This window comes from Phyllobates terribilis, unplaced genomic scaffold (assembly GCF_046119375.1).
Source record: "Phyllobates terribilis strain yellow unplaced genomic scaffold, ASM4611937v1 Scaffold_5__5_contigs__length_657084704, whole genome shotgun sequence".
NCBI classification, from domain to species: Eukaryota; Metazoa; Chordata; class Amphibia; order Anura; family Dendrobatidae; genus Phyllobates; species Phyllobates terribilis.
The window spans coordinates 229,181,639-229,202,686 of record NW_027362765.1 but is presented as its reverse complement, the minus strand read 5'-3'; the positions used below and the strand labels follow the sequence as shown (position 1 = coordinate 229,202,686).

Genomic DNA, 21,048 nt, shown 5'->3' with positions numbered 1-21,048 from the left:
CTATGGAGGACCATTATGGAGGGCGCATTATACTTTATCGAGGATTATGGGGGGCGCATTATACTATATGGAGGCTTATCGGTGGTGTATTATACTATATGGAAGGCTGTGGAGCCATTATAATATTTTGAGGGCTATGTGGGGGGCGATTATACTGTATGAAAGCAATTATACAGTGTGAAGGGTTGTGTGGAGTCCATTATACTGTTTGGAGGGCTCATGTGGGCCATTTTACTGTATGTAGGCACATTATAGTGTATGGAGAGCTCTGTGGGGGTCACAGTTGGGGGATCATACTGTGTTGGGGTCACCATACTTTGCCTTGGGAGTTGAAGTGGGGTACAATAGTGTCATTATACTGCGCATGTGGAGGAATGCACCATGGGGGAATCATACTGTTTTTGGGGTGCACTTTTGTTGGAATCACACTTTATGGGGCAATGAAAGAGGAATCTAGGACTTCAGCAGGAGGAAAATTACTGTGTAAAGGATGGAAAGTTGTGGGATCTGCTCTTCTGTGACACAGACAAATATTTATTCATTTTTTGTGGGGGGGACCCAATCAGAGCTTCTGCTATGGGGCCCCATGATTTCTATGTACGCCCCTGCCCCAGGGGTATATTTCCACTGGCGGGCTTGATCACCGACTGGTCCGCCCTCTCTGCCCTTGAGTGTTGCATCTTGCTGACTATGCCAAATGTAAGCAGGTGACCGGATGCAAAGCACAGGTGAGCACAACAGTGTACAGACCACAAAACTATTTTTTGCTTCCGGTATGGTGGGAATTTGTGGAACTGCGGGAAGCAGTTTAAAAATAGAAAACAGCACGCACAAGTAAGTTATACAATAGAAAACACAGAATAAGTCTTACAGTTAAATCAGCATAATCTGAAAAGTCTCTTAAAAGATTATACTAGTGTCTCTTCGACAGGGGTGGTACACCCATTCCTTGGAAAGCTACTATGCTAGCTTTTCTTGACACAATGGCCCTAGCGGGGGTCACCGGGTGTTCCCGCTAGGCTGCAAGTCCTCCTAACAAAGTTTATCAAGGAACGCTGAGCCTCCTTCGCCCCAGCCAACCCCCACCCCTTGCACAGACCTCTGTACCGTACATTGGTATAGGAAGAGATGGCCCATCTCTCTCGTGTCTCCCTCTTATCACCGCAAGCACCCTCCGCTGGTCAAAGTCTCCTCTCAGATCTTCGGTGCTTGACCGACTGTGGGTGTCCCCTGGGCCTAGGGGGAAGAGGCCTGGGCTCTGGCTCCCAGTTGTCGTCGTTTGGCCTCTGGACTTTGACCGAGGCAGATTGGGGATTTGAACCTTGTCCATTGCAGTCTGGGCTCTGAAGCTTGACTAGCGTAGATCTGGTTCTCGGGTTTTGACCAGCATAGTCGGGTCTTTGGCTCTCACTGGGCATTGTCCAGGATCTGTCTGATAGCAGCCAGCTCACTCCGCTGAGGCCTGTCTGTCATGGGTGTGCCAGATGTCGCTCTTGTCTGTTTGTTGAAGGTCACTGCGTCTGGCATTGCAGACGCCTTCTTAATCCGTCTGCTTTTAGGACCCAGCGGCAACCTCCTTCCTGCTCGGATTGACACACCCTGGTCTGGGTGTTTATAAACTCTCAGTCTGCTTCACGGAGTAGCCAGTGATATTCCCATTTTCCCTTGTGCAGGCTTGGAGCAATAGCAGTCGGCTAGCTTCCTCTCTGGTGCCCTTGGAGGACGTTTGTTGTTATCTCCAGGGGGCCTGCTCAAGCTAAGTTTTCCCCCTTTGTTAATCTACCTTGTTGTCTTTAGTTTGCAGTGGGGCCTGACCAGTGCTCACCACCTCCTCCTCCCTATCTAGGGCCAAGCTCTAGGGATATACAGGGCTTTGGTTTTCTTTTCGGCGATTGGTGTGGAACCAATATAGGGATGGTAGTGTAGGCAGGGTGTTATTAGATCTGCCTAGGGTTCTCCACTCCCCCTTTCCTTAGTATTTGGGCTTCCTTCCCCTCTTCGTTTCCTGTTGCACTTAGTCTTCCCACACCGTGCCTGACACTGTCACACTGGTTTCAGCGTCGTCGCTGGCCCACATCCGCACTGCTCCTCTCTTTGGCGTCAAATCCCTCCTTGGTTTGGAGCGCAGGACTTTTATATCTGGGAACTTCATCATACGAGGCACCTGACTGGGTCCCACACATGAACTCGTTCCCCCTGCAACTCTTGATGCCGCTTGGTTCCGCATGGTTCTGTCTAGCCAGTAGGTGGCAGCCTTTCCGCACTAATGACACAACATGCAGGGGCTCTTCAGGGGTACTATCACCACCTCTTACATCATCATAGGTCCTGCAGCACTTTTCACATCGGAAATTGCACTGACAAAGCAGGAATGCTATTATAAGTAGTGTTGAGCAAATTTGTTCGGCATTTCAAATTCGGGTTCGTGTTCGGAGTTCCGGCTTGTTCGCACCAAAAAATCGGCTCTGCCCACGAACATCCCTGATTTGCCACGCTGTCACGCAGATAACATCAGGGATGTTCGTGGGTGGTGCCGATTTTTTTGCGCGAACAAGCTGGAACCCCGAACACGAACTCGAATTTGAAATGCAACAAATTCGCTCAACACTAATTATAAGTGCAAATTTTGCTTATAATTGCTGGGGACCCTTATGGTTTATTGGGGGTCCTGGGCATTTACACAGTTTAACCCCCCCGGCCCCTGAACGCCGGTCCTGGGCTTTAACAAACCCTCAATACACTGCCCAGATAATTTACATGTTGCTTCTAACTTTGATTTCTCAGCGATGGCAGATTGACATTACTACAAGACAAGTATAATTTTTATTGTTTACAACTTATACCACCTTACCACTGACTTGATTAGTAAAATTGTCCTGACAGGTTCCTTACAACACAAATAATATCACAAACTATGTATCAGGATAAAAAAAAGTGACCAGGGCAGATTATTTCATTCACTTTATTTACATATTAACACATATAAGGCTATAGCATTTATCATATATTTATTCATCCCTCCTTAAACAAACATGTATTTTTTAGGATTGAGCCACAACAACTGACTGAAATGCCTTAACATTGGGGAATTTCTTAGAGGAAAAATCTGCACAGAGGCTCTTCTCTCCGGCTCTGTAGGGGTTGATTTCAAATTCAATGGTGACTCTTTGGTTTTGCTTGAGAAGTGGCACACTGTAAAAGTAAAGGGAATAGTTACTGTGCAATTTGTAACATGTGGATTAATTTACATTTTACAGAATCGGTTTAAAGGGTTATTGTTTCCATCTGATAGATGTGGGTGTCACCTCTGTGATCCGCACCTATCTCCATAATAGAGGTTCTATCTCACAGCTGTTGTAAACAGAGATCTGGTTGCACATGGGTATATCTCTCTGTTCACTTCTATAGGAATTTCATAAGCAGACACGCATGGTATGCTCTCAACTTTTGTATATCCTTAACCCTTTTATCATCTTGTGATTTTCCATTTTTGCGTTTTTGTTTTTAGCTCCCCTTCTTCTCAGAGCCATAACTTTTTTTATTTTTTTGTCAATACAGCCCTGTCAGGGTTTGTTTTTTTGCTGGAAGAGTTGTACTTTTGAACAACACAATTGATTTTAACATATAGTGTACTGGAAAAAAATTCCAAGTGCGGAGAAATTTCAAAATAAGTGCAATTCCACAATTGTTTCTTGGGCTTTTTATTTACCATGTTCACTAATTGCTAACTGACCAGCCAGATCAAAATGATAAAGTTTGTAAGAAAAAAAAATTGCCATTTTACGAGTCCCGTAACGTTTCCATTTTTCAGGATCTGGGGTTGGGTGAGGGCTTATTTTTTGTGCGCCGAGTTGATGTTTTTATTGATACCATTTTGAGGTAGATACAATATTTTTATCTCCTGTTATGGAATTTTATTGCAATGTTGGGGCAACCAAAAAGCCGTAATTTTGGCGTTTTGATCTTTTTTTCTCGTTATGCCGATTATCGATCAGATTAATTTACTATATATGTTGATAGATCTGAAAGTTCTGAACGCAGCGATAAAAAAGTGTTTTTTAAAACTTTTTTTTTTTACTTTTTATTTGCTTCAACAGTTCCCTTAGGACTTTTTTACTTGTTTCATCCAATCGCCTGAGCTACACATAGCAGGGCTTCAGCCCTGCTATGTGTAGCAGAAATGCTGATCTTCTATGAATGCCCATAGGCGGTTTTCAATGACAGGTTCATAGGGGGTTAACAATGACAGACACGGAGGCCTTCTGCAGACCCCCAGCTGTCATGACAATCCATCGGCACCCCACGATCACTTGACAGGGATGCCGATGGAAGAGTCTTATGATGCCCTTCTGGGTCGTGCGAGTTAAATGCCATTGTCAGAGATTGACAGCAGCATAAAACATGCTAACAGCTGGAGGTGGATCGAGATTCCACCCGCAGCTGTTAGAGGCACATGACAGCAGATCAAATCAGCGGTCATGTGCCGAGAAAGATGCTGGCTCAGCGCCAGAGCCCTCATCAAATGCAGAGAGACGACCTTGGATGTACCTATATGTCCAATGTCATAAAGGGGTTAAATGAGTGGAGAATGCCACGCATGCAGCCACTTCTCCATTCATAGGACACGAGAGTCAGTAACCCCAATTCTGGAGATAAGTGAGGGTCCCAAATGTTTAGACCCACATCTATAAGACTTTAAAGCATAACCTGTAAATATTCCATAAACGTTTAATATGGGAATGCCCTTCTAACAAAGAAACCCAGGCACAAACAGAAATCTCTTTGAAAAGTAGTAGTGGCCAAACTTTGTATTAAGGACAGAGTATTACTGACACCTAGATCCAGGAGTCTAAGGAGAACACAAATGGTGCATCTGCCACAAATGGTGAAAGGATAAATTAAGAAAAAAAGTGCTATAAATGAAATGTAATCACTAGGCACCCTGATACAGATCTCTAGGTACTTTTTCAGATTTATCAGTACTAAAATAATGGTGATAACACTGAAGACAGTTAGTTACTTTTTACACTTGCTCTATAGCAGGGTTACCAACTTTTTTCTTTTTTTCTGGCCAATTTATCGAAAAATCATGAACAGCCAACATTTATTACTGACACATTGTAATGCCATAAAAAATAACTAAGAATTGAGCTTTTAAAAGTCTACCCCTCAGTATAATGATATGGACACATTAGATGCATTCACCATAAATTGATTATAATTACAGTCAAAAAAGTTTGTTTGAGCCCCTCTTGATTTAAAAAAAAAATCATGGACATATCAAATTTATTTTATGAACGGGCTAAAAAATTGATCTTTTTTTTGGGCTGTCCAGGAGTTACTGGACAGTTGGTAACACCGCTCCACAGTCATGTTTTCTTCATTTATGACTAGTGTTGAGCCACCCCCGTAGTGTTCGAGTTCGGTTCGGTTCGTCGAACACCCGTGTGTTCGCCGACCTGTTCGTCGAACTGTTCGTCGAACACCTTCGAACACCGTTAAAACCAATGGCAGGCAAACAAAAACACATAGAAACACATAGAAAACACCTTCAAAGGTGTCCAAAAGCTGACAAACTGCTCAGAAGACACAACTAACACATGGAAAAGTGACAAGTACATATAGTCATGCGAAAAGAAAAGAGGTGGAGGAGTAAAAGGAGGGGGAGACACAGATATAGGCATGTCATGCCCTTCTAAAATCCAAAAAGTGAGAAGCCGAGACGGCCAGTCCGCTCCTGCCCGTGCCACCTCCGTGTCGCCGGGTTTGTGCCAGAGCCGCGGTGAACCCTGACGGCCAGCCCCCCTCTCCCAATACTGGTGCCTGTCCGCTGGTGGGTCAAGAGAGCCCCCCTGTGGTGGAGGCAGCTCTAAGCTTTTTAATTTAAATTGTCCCTCTAATTTGAATGAATACACTTTAAATCCATTTACAAGGATCTATTGGAGGGCAAGTCTCATGCCAGCAGCCGCGTAATTCCAGCTCCAGTAGCGTCCACTAAAGCTGCTGCAGTTAAAAAGCTTTTATAAGGATCGAGCTCGGCTGCCCACCGCAAGGCATCCTAGTGCCAGTCCCAGCCCCTATGCCTTGGGGTGCCTCCTGATGCTCTTCACTGAGTATCCCGTGGTCCCGAAGCATTTCCTTTGAAAAAATTAAGTGTCCAAACTACAGGTGGTATAGCTTGCTTAACAGCCGGGATAATCCGCTGACTAGCAGACACTGCTACTAGGCACAAAGTATTTCCTGGGCTAGATGCAGTTAAAAATTTGTAAGTAGATACTCTCGTTGGATGCTGAGAAAGCATTCCATAGAGTCTCCTGGCACGCCATATATGATTCTCTTAAAAAGCTTGGGGTAGGGGTCTAGGGGACCCTTTTATAGCCAAAATCACGGCCCTGTATCACAATACGTCACCTAGGCTGAAGATAAATGGAACTGTAGCACCGAGGGCTCGGTTGCTACAGACGTATTGCACCTCACCCAGAGGTGTGATATCTCACTCTCAGATAAGGATGGAGTGTGGATCAGGACCCGACACCTGCATGCATTACACCACATTGCCGTGGGGCAGGGCGACCAATATGCCCCTGAGATGGGCATGACAGTCCCTGTCCCTGGCTGGAGTGGGGGGAGGGAACACTGAGGAAGGGGAACCCTGCAGTGCAGGAGCAGGGAGGAAGCAGTTCCTGGGTGCATTGAGAAGGGAGTATAAAAGGTGGGCACCATCTTAGTTCAGTGCAGAGAAGTCTGAGCAGTAGTGGCAGGGAGCAGGGGCTCTGCATGAGCTCTGCTCCGGAGGCGGGCCTAGTAACAGAGGCCCAGGCCTGCAAGAGGGAGAAGGAAGGAAGAGGAGCGGAGAAGGCTCCAGGAACGAGGAATGAAGGGATCCCAGGGGTGCGGACGGGTGAGTCGCCACCGCACGCCCGAATCCACCTGCGTGGAGGGGTCAGGCCAAAGGGGGAGACCGGTCCCCGAACTAGTGGAGGCAGGAAACGACCCTCAGCTAGAAACCGGAGGCTCTGACATTTTATGTGGCGCAGCCCCTTGCTCCACCCGCTAGGAAGGCACCACATAGGGTCAGGGAAACTGGCGCCAAGTTTACCAAGAGGAGGCCCGAGGCAGCCGGACAGAAGTGTTGGTAAGAAAGGCCAGACAAAGGACACACAAAGGGGGTCCTGTGAAGCGCTCCAAAGTTATCTGGGAGTTGTCTGAGCCCCTCACCTGGTGAGCACAGTACGACGTGGGCAGCCGTTACCTGCAGACGTGGTCTGGATAATAAGAACTGTGAGTAAAGGCCCTGAACTGCATCACTGACTCCGTGTCGTTACTGCTGCTGCCCTGCACCATCACCCCCATCCTCCGCATACACTGCCCTGAGGCTATACTCCTCCCGTGGGGAGTTATGCTACGCTCTGCTGCACCCACAACACCAGCCTTAGCGGTCTGCCCTGTAGCGGCGGTTCACTCTGACCGCAATCCACGGGTGGCGTAGTCGGACATTTAAACATCAAAACCACATAAATAGTTCCGCCACTGGTTTGACCGCCCTGAGCCACGGAACCGGATCGCCGCCACGAAGACTACAACCACCAGCATCCACCAAAAAGGGTCCGGCTCCGGGTGTCCCAAGGCCCAGGGGGTGCGTCAGAACATTTTCATCACCTTTCACAATCACCAATGGGACAAGGCAGGGATGTCCTCTGTCCCCTCTCTTATACATCCTAGTGACGGAGCACCTGCTCTCATCAATTCGCCATAACCCCAATATTAGGTGGATTGAGGTGGGAGGCACCGAGTACAAGTGCTCTCTATTTGCTGATGATGTCCTAGTATATATCACTCAATCACATATATCCATCCCTGCTGTTATGGCTGAAATAGATCACTTTGTTACATGGTAAAATTTTAAAATCAATGCAGCGAAGTCTGAGGCCCTCGATGTCTCCCTCCCTAAATCCATATAGGATTCCATCCAGTCCAACTTTCCCTTTGCCTGGCCCTCACAGGGTATCAAATACTTAGGAATTCCTATTCATAGAGACCTCTCCCATCTATGTTATCTTAATTTTGGGCCCTTTATTGAACAATTCCATACAGACCACGGTTGGCAAGTTAGAACTGTAAGATTCACTACTTGAACCACTGGTGTTTTGTGGAAAAGCACATGTACACCGCGTTCCAAATTATTATGCAAAAAGTGTTTAGGAGTGATAAGGGAAGAATTTGTTTGTTTGTCAGTTAAACTCATTGATGGTGATGTGTGTCAGGGCTCTTTATATCACTGTAAGCAATTGCAGACACCTGTGCTAATTAGTTTGGCAGGTGTGTCCAATGAAAGGCAAGACTACTTAAGAAGGCTCTCTCACATTATTAAGCAGCCTACATTTTCTGCCAAAATGGGAAAGAAAAAGGATGTGTCGGCTGCTGAGAAGCAACAAATTGTGGAGTGTTTAGGTCAAGGCATGACTACAATCAACATTGTGCGATGATCAGGATGAAGTGTCTTGGCAATCAAGAAGTATGTAGCTGATTCACAGTACACACGTGTGCGTGCTGATAAGGGCAAATTGAGGACTCTTTCCTACAGGCAATTACGTCAGGTTGAAAAAGCAGCGGCAAAAAAGCCTTGTCATAGCAGCAGACAAGTTTTTGAAGCTGCTTGTGCCTCCAACGTCCCCCGAACAACAAGATGCAGGGTCCTTCAGAGGTTTGCAGCTGTGCATACGCCATCCTGTCGACCTCCTCTATCCACTTCACACAAGCAGAAACGGCTCCAGTGGGCCAAACATTACATGAAGACTGATTTCAAAACTGTTTTGTTCACGGATGAGTACCGTGCAGCGCTCGATGGTCCAGATGAATGGAGTGGAGGATGGCTGGTTGATGGACACCACACGCAAACACGGCTACAGCGCCAACAAGGAGGAGGTGGAGTAATGTTTTGGGCTGGAATCATGGGGAGAGAGATTGTCGGCCCCTTTAGGATCCCTGAAGGCGCAAAAGATGAACTCCATAATGTATGTGGATTTTCTCAAACAGCACTTCCTGCCATGGTTCAAGAAGAAGAACCGTGTATTTCACAGCAAGATCATTTTTCTGCATGATAATGCACCATCTCATGCTGCACATAAAACATCTGCATCTCTGGCTGATATGGGCATAAAAGGGGACAAACTTATGGTGTGACCCCCATGCTCCCCTGACCTCTACCCCATTCAGAACCTTTGGAGCATCATTAAAAGGAGTGTCTATGATGGCGGGAGGCAGTTCACATCTAAGCAACAGCTCTGGGAGGGTATTCTGTCCTCATGCAAAACAATTGAAGCAGAAACCATCCAAAACCTGACAAATTCAATGGACGAGAGAGTTCAGAAGCTCCTTTCGAACAAGGGGTCCTATGTGAAAATGTAACATCACCTAGAATAAAGTTTTGAGTTGAAAACTGTTTGATTTCAGTTTCTAACAACCTGCTAATGCTTATAATTTCAAAAATGACCATTTTTTTGGTCTTTATTAAAATGAAAAGGTTGATCGAAAAGTTTGGGGGATCTAAGAGTGTGGCAACCCAGTAGTCATGATTACTTCGAATTCTGACAATATGAGGGTCATGCTGCAGGTAGTGCAGCAAGAAGGCACTTAAGTGTCTTGCGCATCTCGGAGCCCCAAAATTATTTTCCGGGCTAGATGCAGCTAAAAATTATTTTTAATTTTAAATCTGGTGAAGCTTATTATAGATGGCCTAATAGGATCAGTGCTGCACACTGCTACAAAGCCCAAATTATTTTCCAGTCAAGATACAGATAAACATGATTAGTAATTTGAAAGCTTAAAACGGTTGGTAGGGTGATTTTAACCAATGATCAAGCTTTTACTCTCCCCAGGATGACACAGGGGTAGAAAAGTCGTTTCGGATCCATGATTTGTTCATCTTTATGAACGTGAGTCTGTCTACATTATCAGTGGAGAGCCGCGTGCGCTTATCTGTCAGCACACCACCAGCAGCGCTGAACACACGTTCAGACAGAACGCTGGCTGCGGGGCATGACAAGATCTCCAAGGCGTAAGTGGCTAGCTCCGGCCATTTATCCAGATTGGAAGCCCAAAAAGAGCAAGGGTCCAGTGACACAGTCGTGGCTTCAATGTTTACTTGGAGATACTCCTGTACCATCGTCTCTAGGCGTTGACTATGTGTCAGACTTCTTGTCTCCTGTGGCCTTGCAAAGGATGGGCTAAAAAAGTGGTGAAATGATTCCGCAAAATTGATGTTACCAGCAGATACTGTGGTTCTGTTACGGTTTGAGTGCTGAACACTTGACGGTCCCACGGTTGGCAAGTTGGAACTGTGAGATTCACTACGTGCACCACTGGTATTTTGTGGAAAAGCACATGTAAGATTCTGCAACAGTCTCTGCTGATACTCCTGCATGCGTGCATCCCTTTCTATGGCAGGAATAATTTCTGCAAATTTACTTTTGTACCGGGGATCTAACAGTGTGGCAACCCAGTAGTCAGGATTATTTCTAATTCTCACAATTCGAGGGTCATGTTGCAGGTAGTGCAGCAAGAAGGCACTCATGTGTGTTGCGCATCCAGGAGCACCAAGTCCCTGTTGTGTTGGTGGCGAGGTAACAATCATGCTTCCTTCCTCTGTCCTCTCCCCCCAACCTCGCACAACAGAAATGTGATCAAGGTCTCCCTCATCTGATGAGTCTTCCATCAGTTCGTCCTCCACTTCTTCCTGGGCTCCTGCACCTTCCTCACTAGTTTGGCTGCTACCATGCGCCCTGGTAAAATCATCTCCCCCACCCTCACATGCCTGCCGCCTTGGTGCTGCCGACCGTCTGGACCTTGCAGATGTTAGCCCTTCCGCATACAACTCCTCCTCCTCTACTTCCTCCACCTCCTCTTGTGCCACCACCTGACTCCGAATTCTGTTTAACATGTGCTCCAGCATGTAAATCACCGGAATAGTCATGCTGATAATGGCATCGTCAGCACTAAACATCTTCGTCGCCATTTCAAAACTGTGCAGAAGGGTGCATAGGTCCCTGATCTGAGACCACTCCTCCAGCGTGATTTGCCCCACCTCTGAATCTCGTTGGCCCAGGCTATACGTCAGAACGTATTGCACCAGGGCTTGTCGGTGCTGCCACAGTCGCTGCAACATGTGCAGAGTTGAATTCCACCGGGTAGGCACATCGCATTTTAGCCGGTGAAGTGGCAGGCCCAACGACTTCTGTAGAGATGTAAGTCGCTGAGCTGCGGGATGCGAACGGCGGAAGTGAGCACACAGCGACCGTGCCCTCTGCAGAAGGCCATCTAGTCTGGGATAGTGGGCTAAAAATTGCTGGACAACCAGGTTCAACACGTGAGCCATACAAGGCACGTGTGTGACATTGCCCCGGCGAAGGGCCGCACCCAGGTTTGCAGCATTGTCGCACACGGCCTTCCCTGGTTTCAGGTCCAGTGGAGACAACCATTCATGAAATTGGTTCTCCAGAGCTGACCACAACTCCTCAGCTGTGTGACTCACATTTCCCAGACATTTCAATGTAAAAACCGCCTGATGACGTTGAGCCCTACTGCCAGCATAGTAAGGAGGTGTGCAGGATCCCTTCTGCGCAGTTAGAAAGCTTGTGGCATGACCAGACAGGCTTTGGGTGCAGGTGGAAGACCGAGAGGAGGTTGAGGAGGCAGAAGCAGTGGAGGAACTTTGACATAAAGAGGATTGACGCACAACTCGTGGGGACGGCAAGACTTGGACAGCAGCCCCTTGTCCTGCTGTCACCATAGTTACCCAGTGCCCAGTCAGCGACATGTAACGCCCCTGTCCATGCCTACTCGTCCAAGTGTCTGTGGTGAAATGCACCCTGTCACACACACAGTTTCTCAAAGAAGCGGTGATGTTGTGTGCGACATGCTGGTGGAGCGCAGGCACACCTTTCTTTGAGAAGTAGTGCCGACTGGGCATCTGGTACTGGGGCACTGCGACGGACATAAGGTCTCGAAAATCCTCTGTGTCCACCAGGCGGAAAGGCAGCATTTCTGTAGCCAAGAGCTTGCAGATGGTGAAATTCAACCTCTTAGCTTTCTCATGGCTAGGAGGAAATGGTCTTTTACTTGTCCACATCTGACGGACCGAGGGCTGGCTATTGTGCTTAGACGGGGCTGATAAGGGTGTCCCCGGCAAACTGCCGGTCTGTGAGGAAGATGCAGGCGGACATGTTAGGTTGCCTTGATCCAAAGGTGGTGCTATCGATGTCGGACAGCGCTCAAGACCAGCTGGTGTTACCACCTCCAAAGAAAATGATGACCTGCCAATCACGCTGGCTGTTGCGGGTAAAGAGGTGGCAGGTCTGCGCCCCAAAACAGGTGTGACTGCTGTCCCCCCAGTCACAGAGGATGAAGAGGCCACGGATGCACAAGATATGGCAGACGGTGGTTGGCCCGGCCGGCTAGGCCGCATTGTAGCACACTGAGCTTCCCACTGCAACTTATGCTTCATGTCCATGTGCCGGTTCATGCATGAAGTACTCAAACTATGTATTTTTTGGCCTCTACTTAGCTTTTGCTGACAAATGTTACAGATAACACGAGTTGGGTCATCTTTATCGATCTGAAAAAATGCCCAGGCTATGCAAGGCTTAGCACCCATGCGACCTGAAGAGCCACCACGACTTGTGGTGAGAGGCAGAGTTGTGTTTGAGGATGCAGTTGTTGACGTGCTTCCAGTACTACGTCTGTCCAGGAAGGCGCAACCTGACCTCGTCGTCACTAGCATCTTCCTCCACCTCCTCTGCTGACCTCATCTCTTGGCTGACTGTGGGTTGACAGTAAGTGGGATCTCCGACCTCATCATCATCACCCTGTGCGTTATCACACCCGTCGTCCTCAGAGCCAACCTGTTCCTGCCCTGACAAAAAACTAAAGTTGTCGCTCCAATCAGGTATTTGAGTCTTATCATCGTCTTCCTCATTGTCTCCACCAACAGGAGTTACAGTTTGGGAATGAGGGTCTACATTATGGTCAGAACCTTCTGCGTCTGGTCCTGGATCCGACTCATAAAGATTCTGGGCATCAGTGCAGATCATTTCCTCGTCTGGATTCACAGAAGCGCTGGAGTCGACCTCTGATTCCCAGGCTATAGTATGAGTAAACAGCTCTGCAGACTCAACCATCTGTTCTACCTCATACTCAGACGGGCAGCTGGAGATTTGGGAGCTGTGAGGAAGCAAGTGCGATTTGGGTGACACCTTTGAGGACTGGAGTATTTGTGATGTTGAAGTTGATGTGGAGGAGAGCCCACTTAAAGGAGCACTTGATATCCGTTGAAGCACCTGCTGTTTTTGTGCCTCATCTGGAATTTGTAGCGATTGGCGTGGCCGTAAGAAAGGGATCTTATCACATTGTCCGCTAAAAGAAGTAGACATTTTAGTTTGGCTGGAAGATGGTCTTTCTTCTGCACCTACCCTACGGACACAACCTTTTTTCCCCTTCCCAACACGCCTATTCCCCTTTCCACCAGCAGCAGGCCTTTTTCCACTCATTTTGGTGGTTAACTAATTCACAACTCTGGAGTTGTTTGCACAAAAAAACAATGGATGGTAACCGAGCAGAGCTGAGTGGCCAAACTGTGGTATTAGGCCAAAACTATTGGCTGGGTTAGATGCAGAAAAAAATTATTTTTAATTTGCAACCTGATGGAGGTCAGTATAGATGGACTAATAGACCAAGTCCCACACACCGCTAGAAGCCCAAATATTTTTTCAGAGCTAGATGCAGAAAAAAATTATATTCAATTTGCAACCTGCTGGAGGTCAGTATAGAAGGACTAATAGAACAAGTCCCACACACTGCTAGAAGCCCAAATATTTTTTCAGAGCTAAATGAAGAAAAAAATTATTTTTAATTTGCAACCTGATGGAGGTCAGTATAGATGGACTAATAGACCAAGTCCCACACACTGCTAGAAGCCCAAATATTTTTTCAGAGCTAGATGCAGAAAAAAATTATATTCAGTTTGCAACCTGATGGAGGTCAGTATAGATGGACTAATAGAATGATGCTATGCCCAAAAGATTTTACTTCACTAGGTGCAGTAAAAAAATTGGTATTCTATACACAGGTGGTATATCTTGCAACACAGATAGGCTACTCCACTGACTAACACACTCTGCAATAGGCCAAAAAGGATTAGCTTTGCTAGATTCAGCCAAATGCTGTGAAAAAAACTTGCACAGCACTGGCACAGACCTGCCTGGCAAAAACTGATAGGAACTGATGTAACCTAGTCCTGAAAAGGACTCCAATTACAATTAGTCTTTACTCCCACAATCTATCTATTTAAGAGCACAGACCTGCTTGATAAAAGTCGTAGGAAATGCTGTAACCTAGTCCTTAAAAGGACTGCAATCACAACTATTCCCTACTCCCAAGCTATCTGTATATTTGTGCGAAAATTGGCTTGAAATTAACAAGGTATAGCGCACACAGCAACAGCGGTGCCGTCTAACACGCAGCTGCAGCAGTGAGAAAATGGTGGCGACGGGGAAAATGGCTTGGTCTTATAGGGCAAGGACATGTGACATACACTGCCAATCACACATGCCCTTGCTTGTGTGAAAAAAAGCACTTCGCTCCGTGTGTGCGCTGCTGATAGGCTGATAGATTGCACCTCCCCACTGCAAATGCGGGAAAGAGAAAAAAAAATGGAGATCTTCATTGCTCCTGCAGAGATCCATCCCCTGCCCCTCCCCCCGCCCCGCTGTACACTCAAACTGCGTATTAACATTAATTTTCATCATTACTGAGAAAAAATCGAGTTATGATTTTGGTGCACGAACAGTTATCGAACATAACCTCGAACAGCCGAATTTTTCTCAAATTGTTCGTGTTCGCCGACCGGCTCGAACACCGCCCAAAACAGCTCGAATTTGAGATTGGCGAACAGTTCGAGTAGAACAACGCTCATCTCTATTTATGACTCTCCTAATTCACCCCACTGCCTTGTTCTGTGCTAGATTACATACTAGCCCTCAGGGGGTGTGTGAGACAACAAATGTTAGCGATGGTTCAGACCCACAAATCTCGATATGACTTGCCAATGAGATTGTCAATAGAAAAAAATGCGCTGAAAGAAGTCTGAGTTGATGCCTGCTGAACAACATGGAGACTTATCAAAAAGGTCTGTATCCTGCCCTGAGCCGTACTAGTACATCTTAATCTGTAACTATCGCCGTAAAAAGTAGCCCATGTTAGACTGTCTACAGCCTCTTATTACATAATTGAATAATTATCCTCATAAGACTATATTAAAGGGTGCATCTATTTCAGACAGCCTTTTTTTCATATGCCATAGACAAGAGAGTGATTCTCTCACTGATGAATGTGGTGCGTCAGTTCTTTACACTAATGGCTACTGAATTCTCTGCAGCACTGATATAGGAAAAAACATTATTCAGTAAGGTTTAATTAAATCAATTCATCATTATATGACACCAAATTGGACAACCCCATTAAGAAATTTCTATGTAGCCAATCTCTATACATGTTATACAGTATGTAAGAGGTTTGAAGTGTGATAGTACACCTTGTATGTTAAAACATCTTTGACCATTACAATATATTTGCACATTGTACATGAACTTTGTTAAAAAAAAATGTATACAGCACACTTACTTAACAACAAGGGGGTCCTTCATGAGGCCATATCCCTCAACAGTGAGAACGCTGTCATCGACATTTTCTTGAATAGGATTAGCAAATATTATGTCCACAGTTGATCTTTTATTCAGTTTAGCTTGCTCATTAATCTAGGAAAATAAAATGAAACATGTAGGATTAGCTAGTTTGTAGAAATTGTAATCTTCAGGCAACATGCACAATACATGAATGTCTATCAGACTCACTGATTTCAGCAGGATTGGCCAATTATTGTATGTGTATGAAGGGTTACTGGCTCTCCCCTATAGCAGATGTTAGGGGAAAGTAAAAACACAGCCCCAGTGGAGCCATGGGCACAGTGACCCATGACTCAGTTTTCTACGGCAAAACAGGGGTTAAAACCGACTAGGTGAGGTGGGAATTAATTGAGGTGAAAAGTTCTAGGGGAGGAAAAGGAGGAGTGATTGGAAAAGAGCAGGTCTACGTATAGTTGGGAAAGGGGGTTGGCCTGCCAAGATGCACGTAGGTACCACAGGGAAAGGTCCCGCCGATCTGACCTGTTAATTTTGAATACAGGTAAATTAATGTACTTAATATAAATATGGTGGGTTTGTTTGTGTCATGTTGGCAAGCGGTGTGGAGGCTGTTCCTGGAGTTGGTGGCAAAAATTGTAGAGGAGGGTTGTACATCAAGTAGATGGTAACCTCCTATTGGTTTTGGAATTTTAGTAAATGCCTGGCGGAGTTTGGGGCTCTTCAGGGTGGGGTCCCTGGGAGTCGATGGTATGGAATTGTTTTTCCAGCAATAGAGTTGCCCTCGAGCCTGTGGTTGAGGCTGAGGGTAATGCTGGATGGTTATTAGATTTATTTGCACCCGGTTTTGGAGTGCCAAGAACCTCCTTACCTTAAGTTATTTATTATCTGTTATGTTTGTTATAATAAAGGCCGATTTAGCTAATTTAATGCAAAAAAATGGTTTTATGTCTGATTATTTGGGAAATACGGGAAAAAAAGAGGCTGGGGAGGTTAAAACAAGTAATTTAAAGCGGCAGCCTCAACAACATCCAATCAAGGAGAATCAGGCGGGTTGGATTTGGACAGGCTGATCCTTTCTTCCCTCAGGAGATTAGGCATTGTTTGAGGTGTTTGGGAGAAGTTTATTCTTTTCCACCCATTAAAAGTAACCTGTCAATTGAGCCATGCTACCCAAATCCGGGGCAGCATGGATCAGAGCTTGGCTGTGTGATTGCAGTCAGGTATGTTTGAAAATCCACCTGAGAATAAAGGTAGTGATGTGTCTAGTCCTGTGCCACCCCAGTATGGCTTCTCCTCACCACGCTCCAGTTCTCTCTTGTGCATTCATAGGGAGAGATCTGTCAATCAACTGGAGCCTGGTGGGGAGAATTCCACCAGTGGCCACTTCTGACTAGTCATGTCGCTCTCAAGGGTCCCAGGCCAGCTCTTCCAAAAAAATTATCTCTGGCTAAAATCACTGCCACGTTGTACCTGAACATTTAAAGCAGTAAAGCTTCCTTCCATGTTGTAAGTATTCATCCTACAATATCATAGGTAGCCCAGATGTTACATCCAGACTAGATAGCTAAACATAGGTCCAATAGACCCTTCTGTACTGTACATATAACAGGTGTCTCATCGTACCCTGAACAGCAGTGGTGGGTTCTTCAATGTAACCACTTTTTCTACTAGCAACTTTCCTCCAATTTCATCTTCACAGACTGCCACAAATTGGACCATGTTGTCTGCAGTTATGGCATTTTCATACTGAGGATATGTAATTTTAAATGAGATACTTTTCTCTAAAAAAAAAAGAAAAGAAAAACATGAACTTAATAAAATAATCTACACATTCTGTAAAACATTGGTTCTTCTTTACATATCATGCCCCATTGCAATGTGTTTGTCTTAGAGAGCACCACTATCAAGTATAGATGTATGACAGAAGGATCCCTGGCCTTTATGCTTGGGAATGAACATGTTGATGGTACGTTGTTGCAGCATGACCTAGAGCAATATTTATATAATATTTTGCCTTTGACCTTATAATTTTTGCCTTTGACCTTTTTAATAAAAATGTAAAAAATAGAAAAACTATGTAAGTTAGGTATTATCGCAATCAAACTGACTTGTAGAATCATATTGTCAAGTCAGTAAGATAATAATAAAAGCTGTACAACTGAAACCCAATAAACAATGATGGATTGTAATTTTTTTCCACCCCATTGGAATTGTTCGCCCATGTTTAAGTAGATTAAATGGTAATGTGAATGATGTTATTCAAAATCCAAATTCCTCATATGGCTATGTGTTAGGCGTTGGTCTGGTTCTGGATTTGAAATAGGTCCAGGACCTTCTGTGGTCTCCCATTTCAGTCCAGCCAGGGCTGATGCTGCTCAGCATTATCATCAGCCTCAACATCTAGCTGGTCCACGAGACATACAGATTGTCTCCCATGTGTTGGCACCTAGCAAGGTTAAGCATAGGTTGCAGAGGGAGACGGTGCTTGGAGTTTAAGTCCAGGATTCGCCGTACTGAGCATGCCCGTGACCTGGCGGATCGTGATTGGTGGTTTAGCACCCACCTGACCCGGTGACCTGGCACCGCCTGATTGGTCCATGGGTAACGTCACCAATGGCGCGTCGGTGGGCAGGGCTTAGTCTTTAAAAGGCCCGCCCACAAACATGGCGGCGCGCTCGGATCATTGAGCATGATGCTGTTGTGTGGACGTCTGTGCTTCACGTGTAGTTTTCGCTAGGCAGGTTAGCTCCATAGAGGCAGGCTAGTGAAAGTAGGCAGGTAGCTTCGCCTTGCAGTCTGACTCTGTCTGAGGGGGTCGCCTTACACCCCGAGCAGCCTGCGGACTCCTGTGAACCACGTGGAGAAACACTCCTCTGTCTGGTAGCACGCCGGCAGAGGGCACGTACCCGTCGGCGTGAGTCACACACGCATCTTAGCGCCAACTCCTGCTGCGTAGCGCCTGTATTGAAGACAGGGCTATTGCTTTTCCCTCGGTCGCACGTCTCCCTGTGGTTCTTGGAGAGTTTGCGAACCGCTGTAATCTGCTCCGTGTGCTTTAACACGGAGTGGTTTATCAGTTAAGTAGGTGCTATCCAGGACGCTCTTCTCCTGTGCAGTTAACGGAGATAGAGTGAACCGCTGTACCCGTTCCTGTATGCAGAAACACGGAAGGGTTTAACATTTAAGTTTGTCGCTTTCCTTTCCACCCGGAAAGTGTTCGGCAGCAGTCCAGGCTGCATTGCGGACCCCGGGGTCGGTTGCGTTCCATTTATTAAAGTTGTTTGCAACCGCCCTCCTAACCCTATGTTGATGGAAAAATAAACAATATATGGCTCTTAGTAGAAAGGTAAAAGTAAAAAGTAAAGGCAAAAGTGAAAAATAGCTCCAATGAGAAGGTGTTGAAGTATTAACTTTTGAAGCTTTACATATATAACTACTGTATTGCCTATATAATCTAATGTACATATGGTGGTACTATGTAAGTCATATTCTCAGATATTATCCAACAACTAATTGTCTTCAGTTGCCATTTCTAAAAATTCTATATTTCTGTTATTTGTAGTTTAATTTAGAAGATTCTGTCTCAAATCTCATTTTCCTCACCTAAATGTATAATCTAAGATGCAGCACCATGGACAAGTGACCAATTTATCCCTGCAAAGTGTAGTGGCAAATGTACTTGCCATGACCAGTAATGTGCCTCCAGGCCTCCTGTTTGTAGCACTTTCTGCTAGAAGGTTGTCCCAACTAGTGATGAGCGAGCGTGCTCGCCACTCCATTGTCCATCGAGATTCTCGGGTATGCATCAAGTGTAAGAGATATTCAAGCGCCATCCTTGAGTCTCCACCTAGCATGTTTCGCGGCTGTTAGTCAGCCAATAAACATACAAGGATTGCCATTTATGGCCTCAATCTCCGCATGTTTATTGGCTGTCTAACAGCTGGGTAATATGCGAGGCGGGGACTCAACACTAGTCCCAATTTATCTAGTGTGAATTTTTTTGATCTTTGAAAAATCTTCTTAAATCTCATCACGTATCACAGTAAAATCAAACACAAAATGATCTAGAAAATACACACCTGCATTTGCTCCCAGTGTAACTGACTGCGATTCAACAAGGATCTCCTTGACTGACGTTCTGTTATATATTATGGCGGTAGCAGTCATGTTGACCTTCACTGTCCTGGTGGTAGTAGTTGTGCTTTTGAGAGTAAGGTTCATGGTCAGATCCTCACCAACTTGTGTTTCGTCATTCTTAAAAGTGCCAGAAAATTCAGGCTGAACTGCGGGTTCTTCTGGTATTGCATCACGAGCTGACATTCCTGCTGCCATCATACTGAACCTGGCGGGTGCTGCTGGAGGTCGCAATTTACCTTTAGCCTTCTGAAATACCTCTCTTTCCTTAACAGAGCCTGTACAACAATAGAACAAACATAAAGTATGTTGAGTGTTGACGATTACATTTCTAATGTACTGTATTTTAGCATCTTGCTAATTAACTTTAATTTTTTATTTATTTTTTAAATTAATCACCTTGAAAAGGAATCTATCAGCAGGTTTTTGCTATGCAATCTGAATACAGCATGCTGTAGGGGTTAAAACACAGACTTCAGTGATGCCTCTCTTATCAAGCCCCATGCTTTTATTTACTTGTAATGATTGTTATAGCACCAGGAGCATATCATTGCTGGACTAGAGCAGCCCATGCCTGGTAGTCTGACCCCGCCCTCTTCTGTGATAAGCAGCTCACTGTCTATTGTACACAGAGATCCTGGTATAGGTGGAGTTCGCTTTCTCAGCTCTGGTTCATTGCTAAATCTAAAAATTCTGATTGTATCAGAACGGCTGCACCCAGTAAATTGAGTGATCTTTGGAATAAGGGTCTCTTTGTCTACATTATGCTGCCCTTAGATGAGTTAGCAAAAACCGACTGACAGATTCCCTTTAAGAGATGCCTACCTGTGTTTGAACTCTGCTCCAATGAGAGGATCAGTTCATTGTTAACATGAATTTACAAATTCTCCAGATGGCACATGGCACTTATTTTGTACAGCTTAAAAGTCTGTCATTCTATGGCCTAAGCAAAGTTAAAGTCTTACACAGTCATGTTAGTCTCAATGGACTCCAGCCCTTGCCACAGTGACAAGATGGAGATAGGAAATCTAAATTTATAACAAACTAGTTGGTTTGAGGGACCATTTTTATTTTCATCATATCCTTTGTTACTATCATTTTATCAACCAGACTTGTAATTAATTAGGTCTTATAGGTTGTTTGCCAAGCAACTCATAAAAATACACTCTAGAGGCAAATAATTGACTCCCAATGAAGTTATGATCTGCTTGACTTTTAG

At 45.4% G+C, this 21,048-nt stretch overlaps 1 protein-coding gene across 1 annotated transcript in view; it reads right to left on the bottom strand.

Moving 5' to 3' along the window:
- Window positions 1-2,804: 2,804 nt before the first annotated feature.
- The window catches only part of LOC141272796 (protein-glutamine gamma-glutamyltransferase E-like), a 46,481-nt gene continuing 28,237 nt past the window's right edge, over window positions 2,805-21,048 (bottom strand). Inside the window, exons 10-13 of the mRNA XM_073683864.1 lie at window positions 19,775-20,107; window positions 17,319-17,476; window positions 15,676-15,809; window positions 2,805-3,192 (exon numbers count right to left, since the gene is read on the bottom strand). Coding sequence (XP_073539965.1) covers window positions 3,042-3,192; window positions 15,676-15,809; window positions 17,319-17,476; window positions 19,775-20,107 — 776 coding nt within the window. The 3' untranslated portion in view covers window positions 2,805-3,041. The remainder of the gene's footprint in view (window positions 3,193-15,675; window positions 15,810-17,318; window positions 17,477-19,774; window positions 20,108-21,048) is intronic.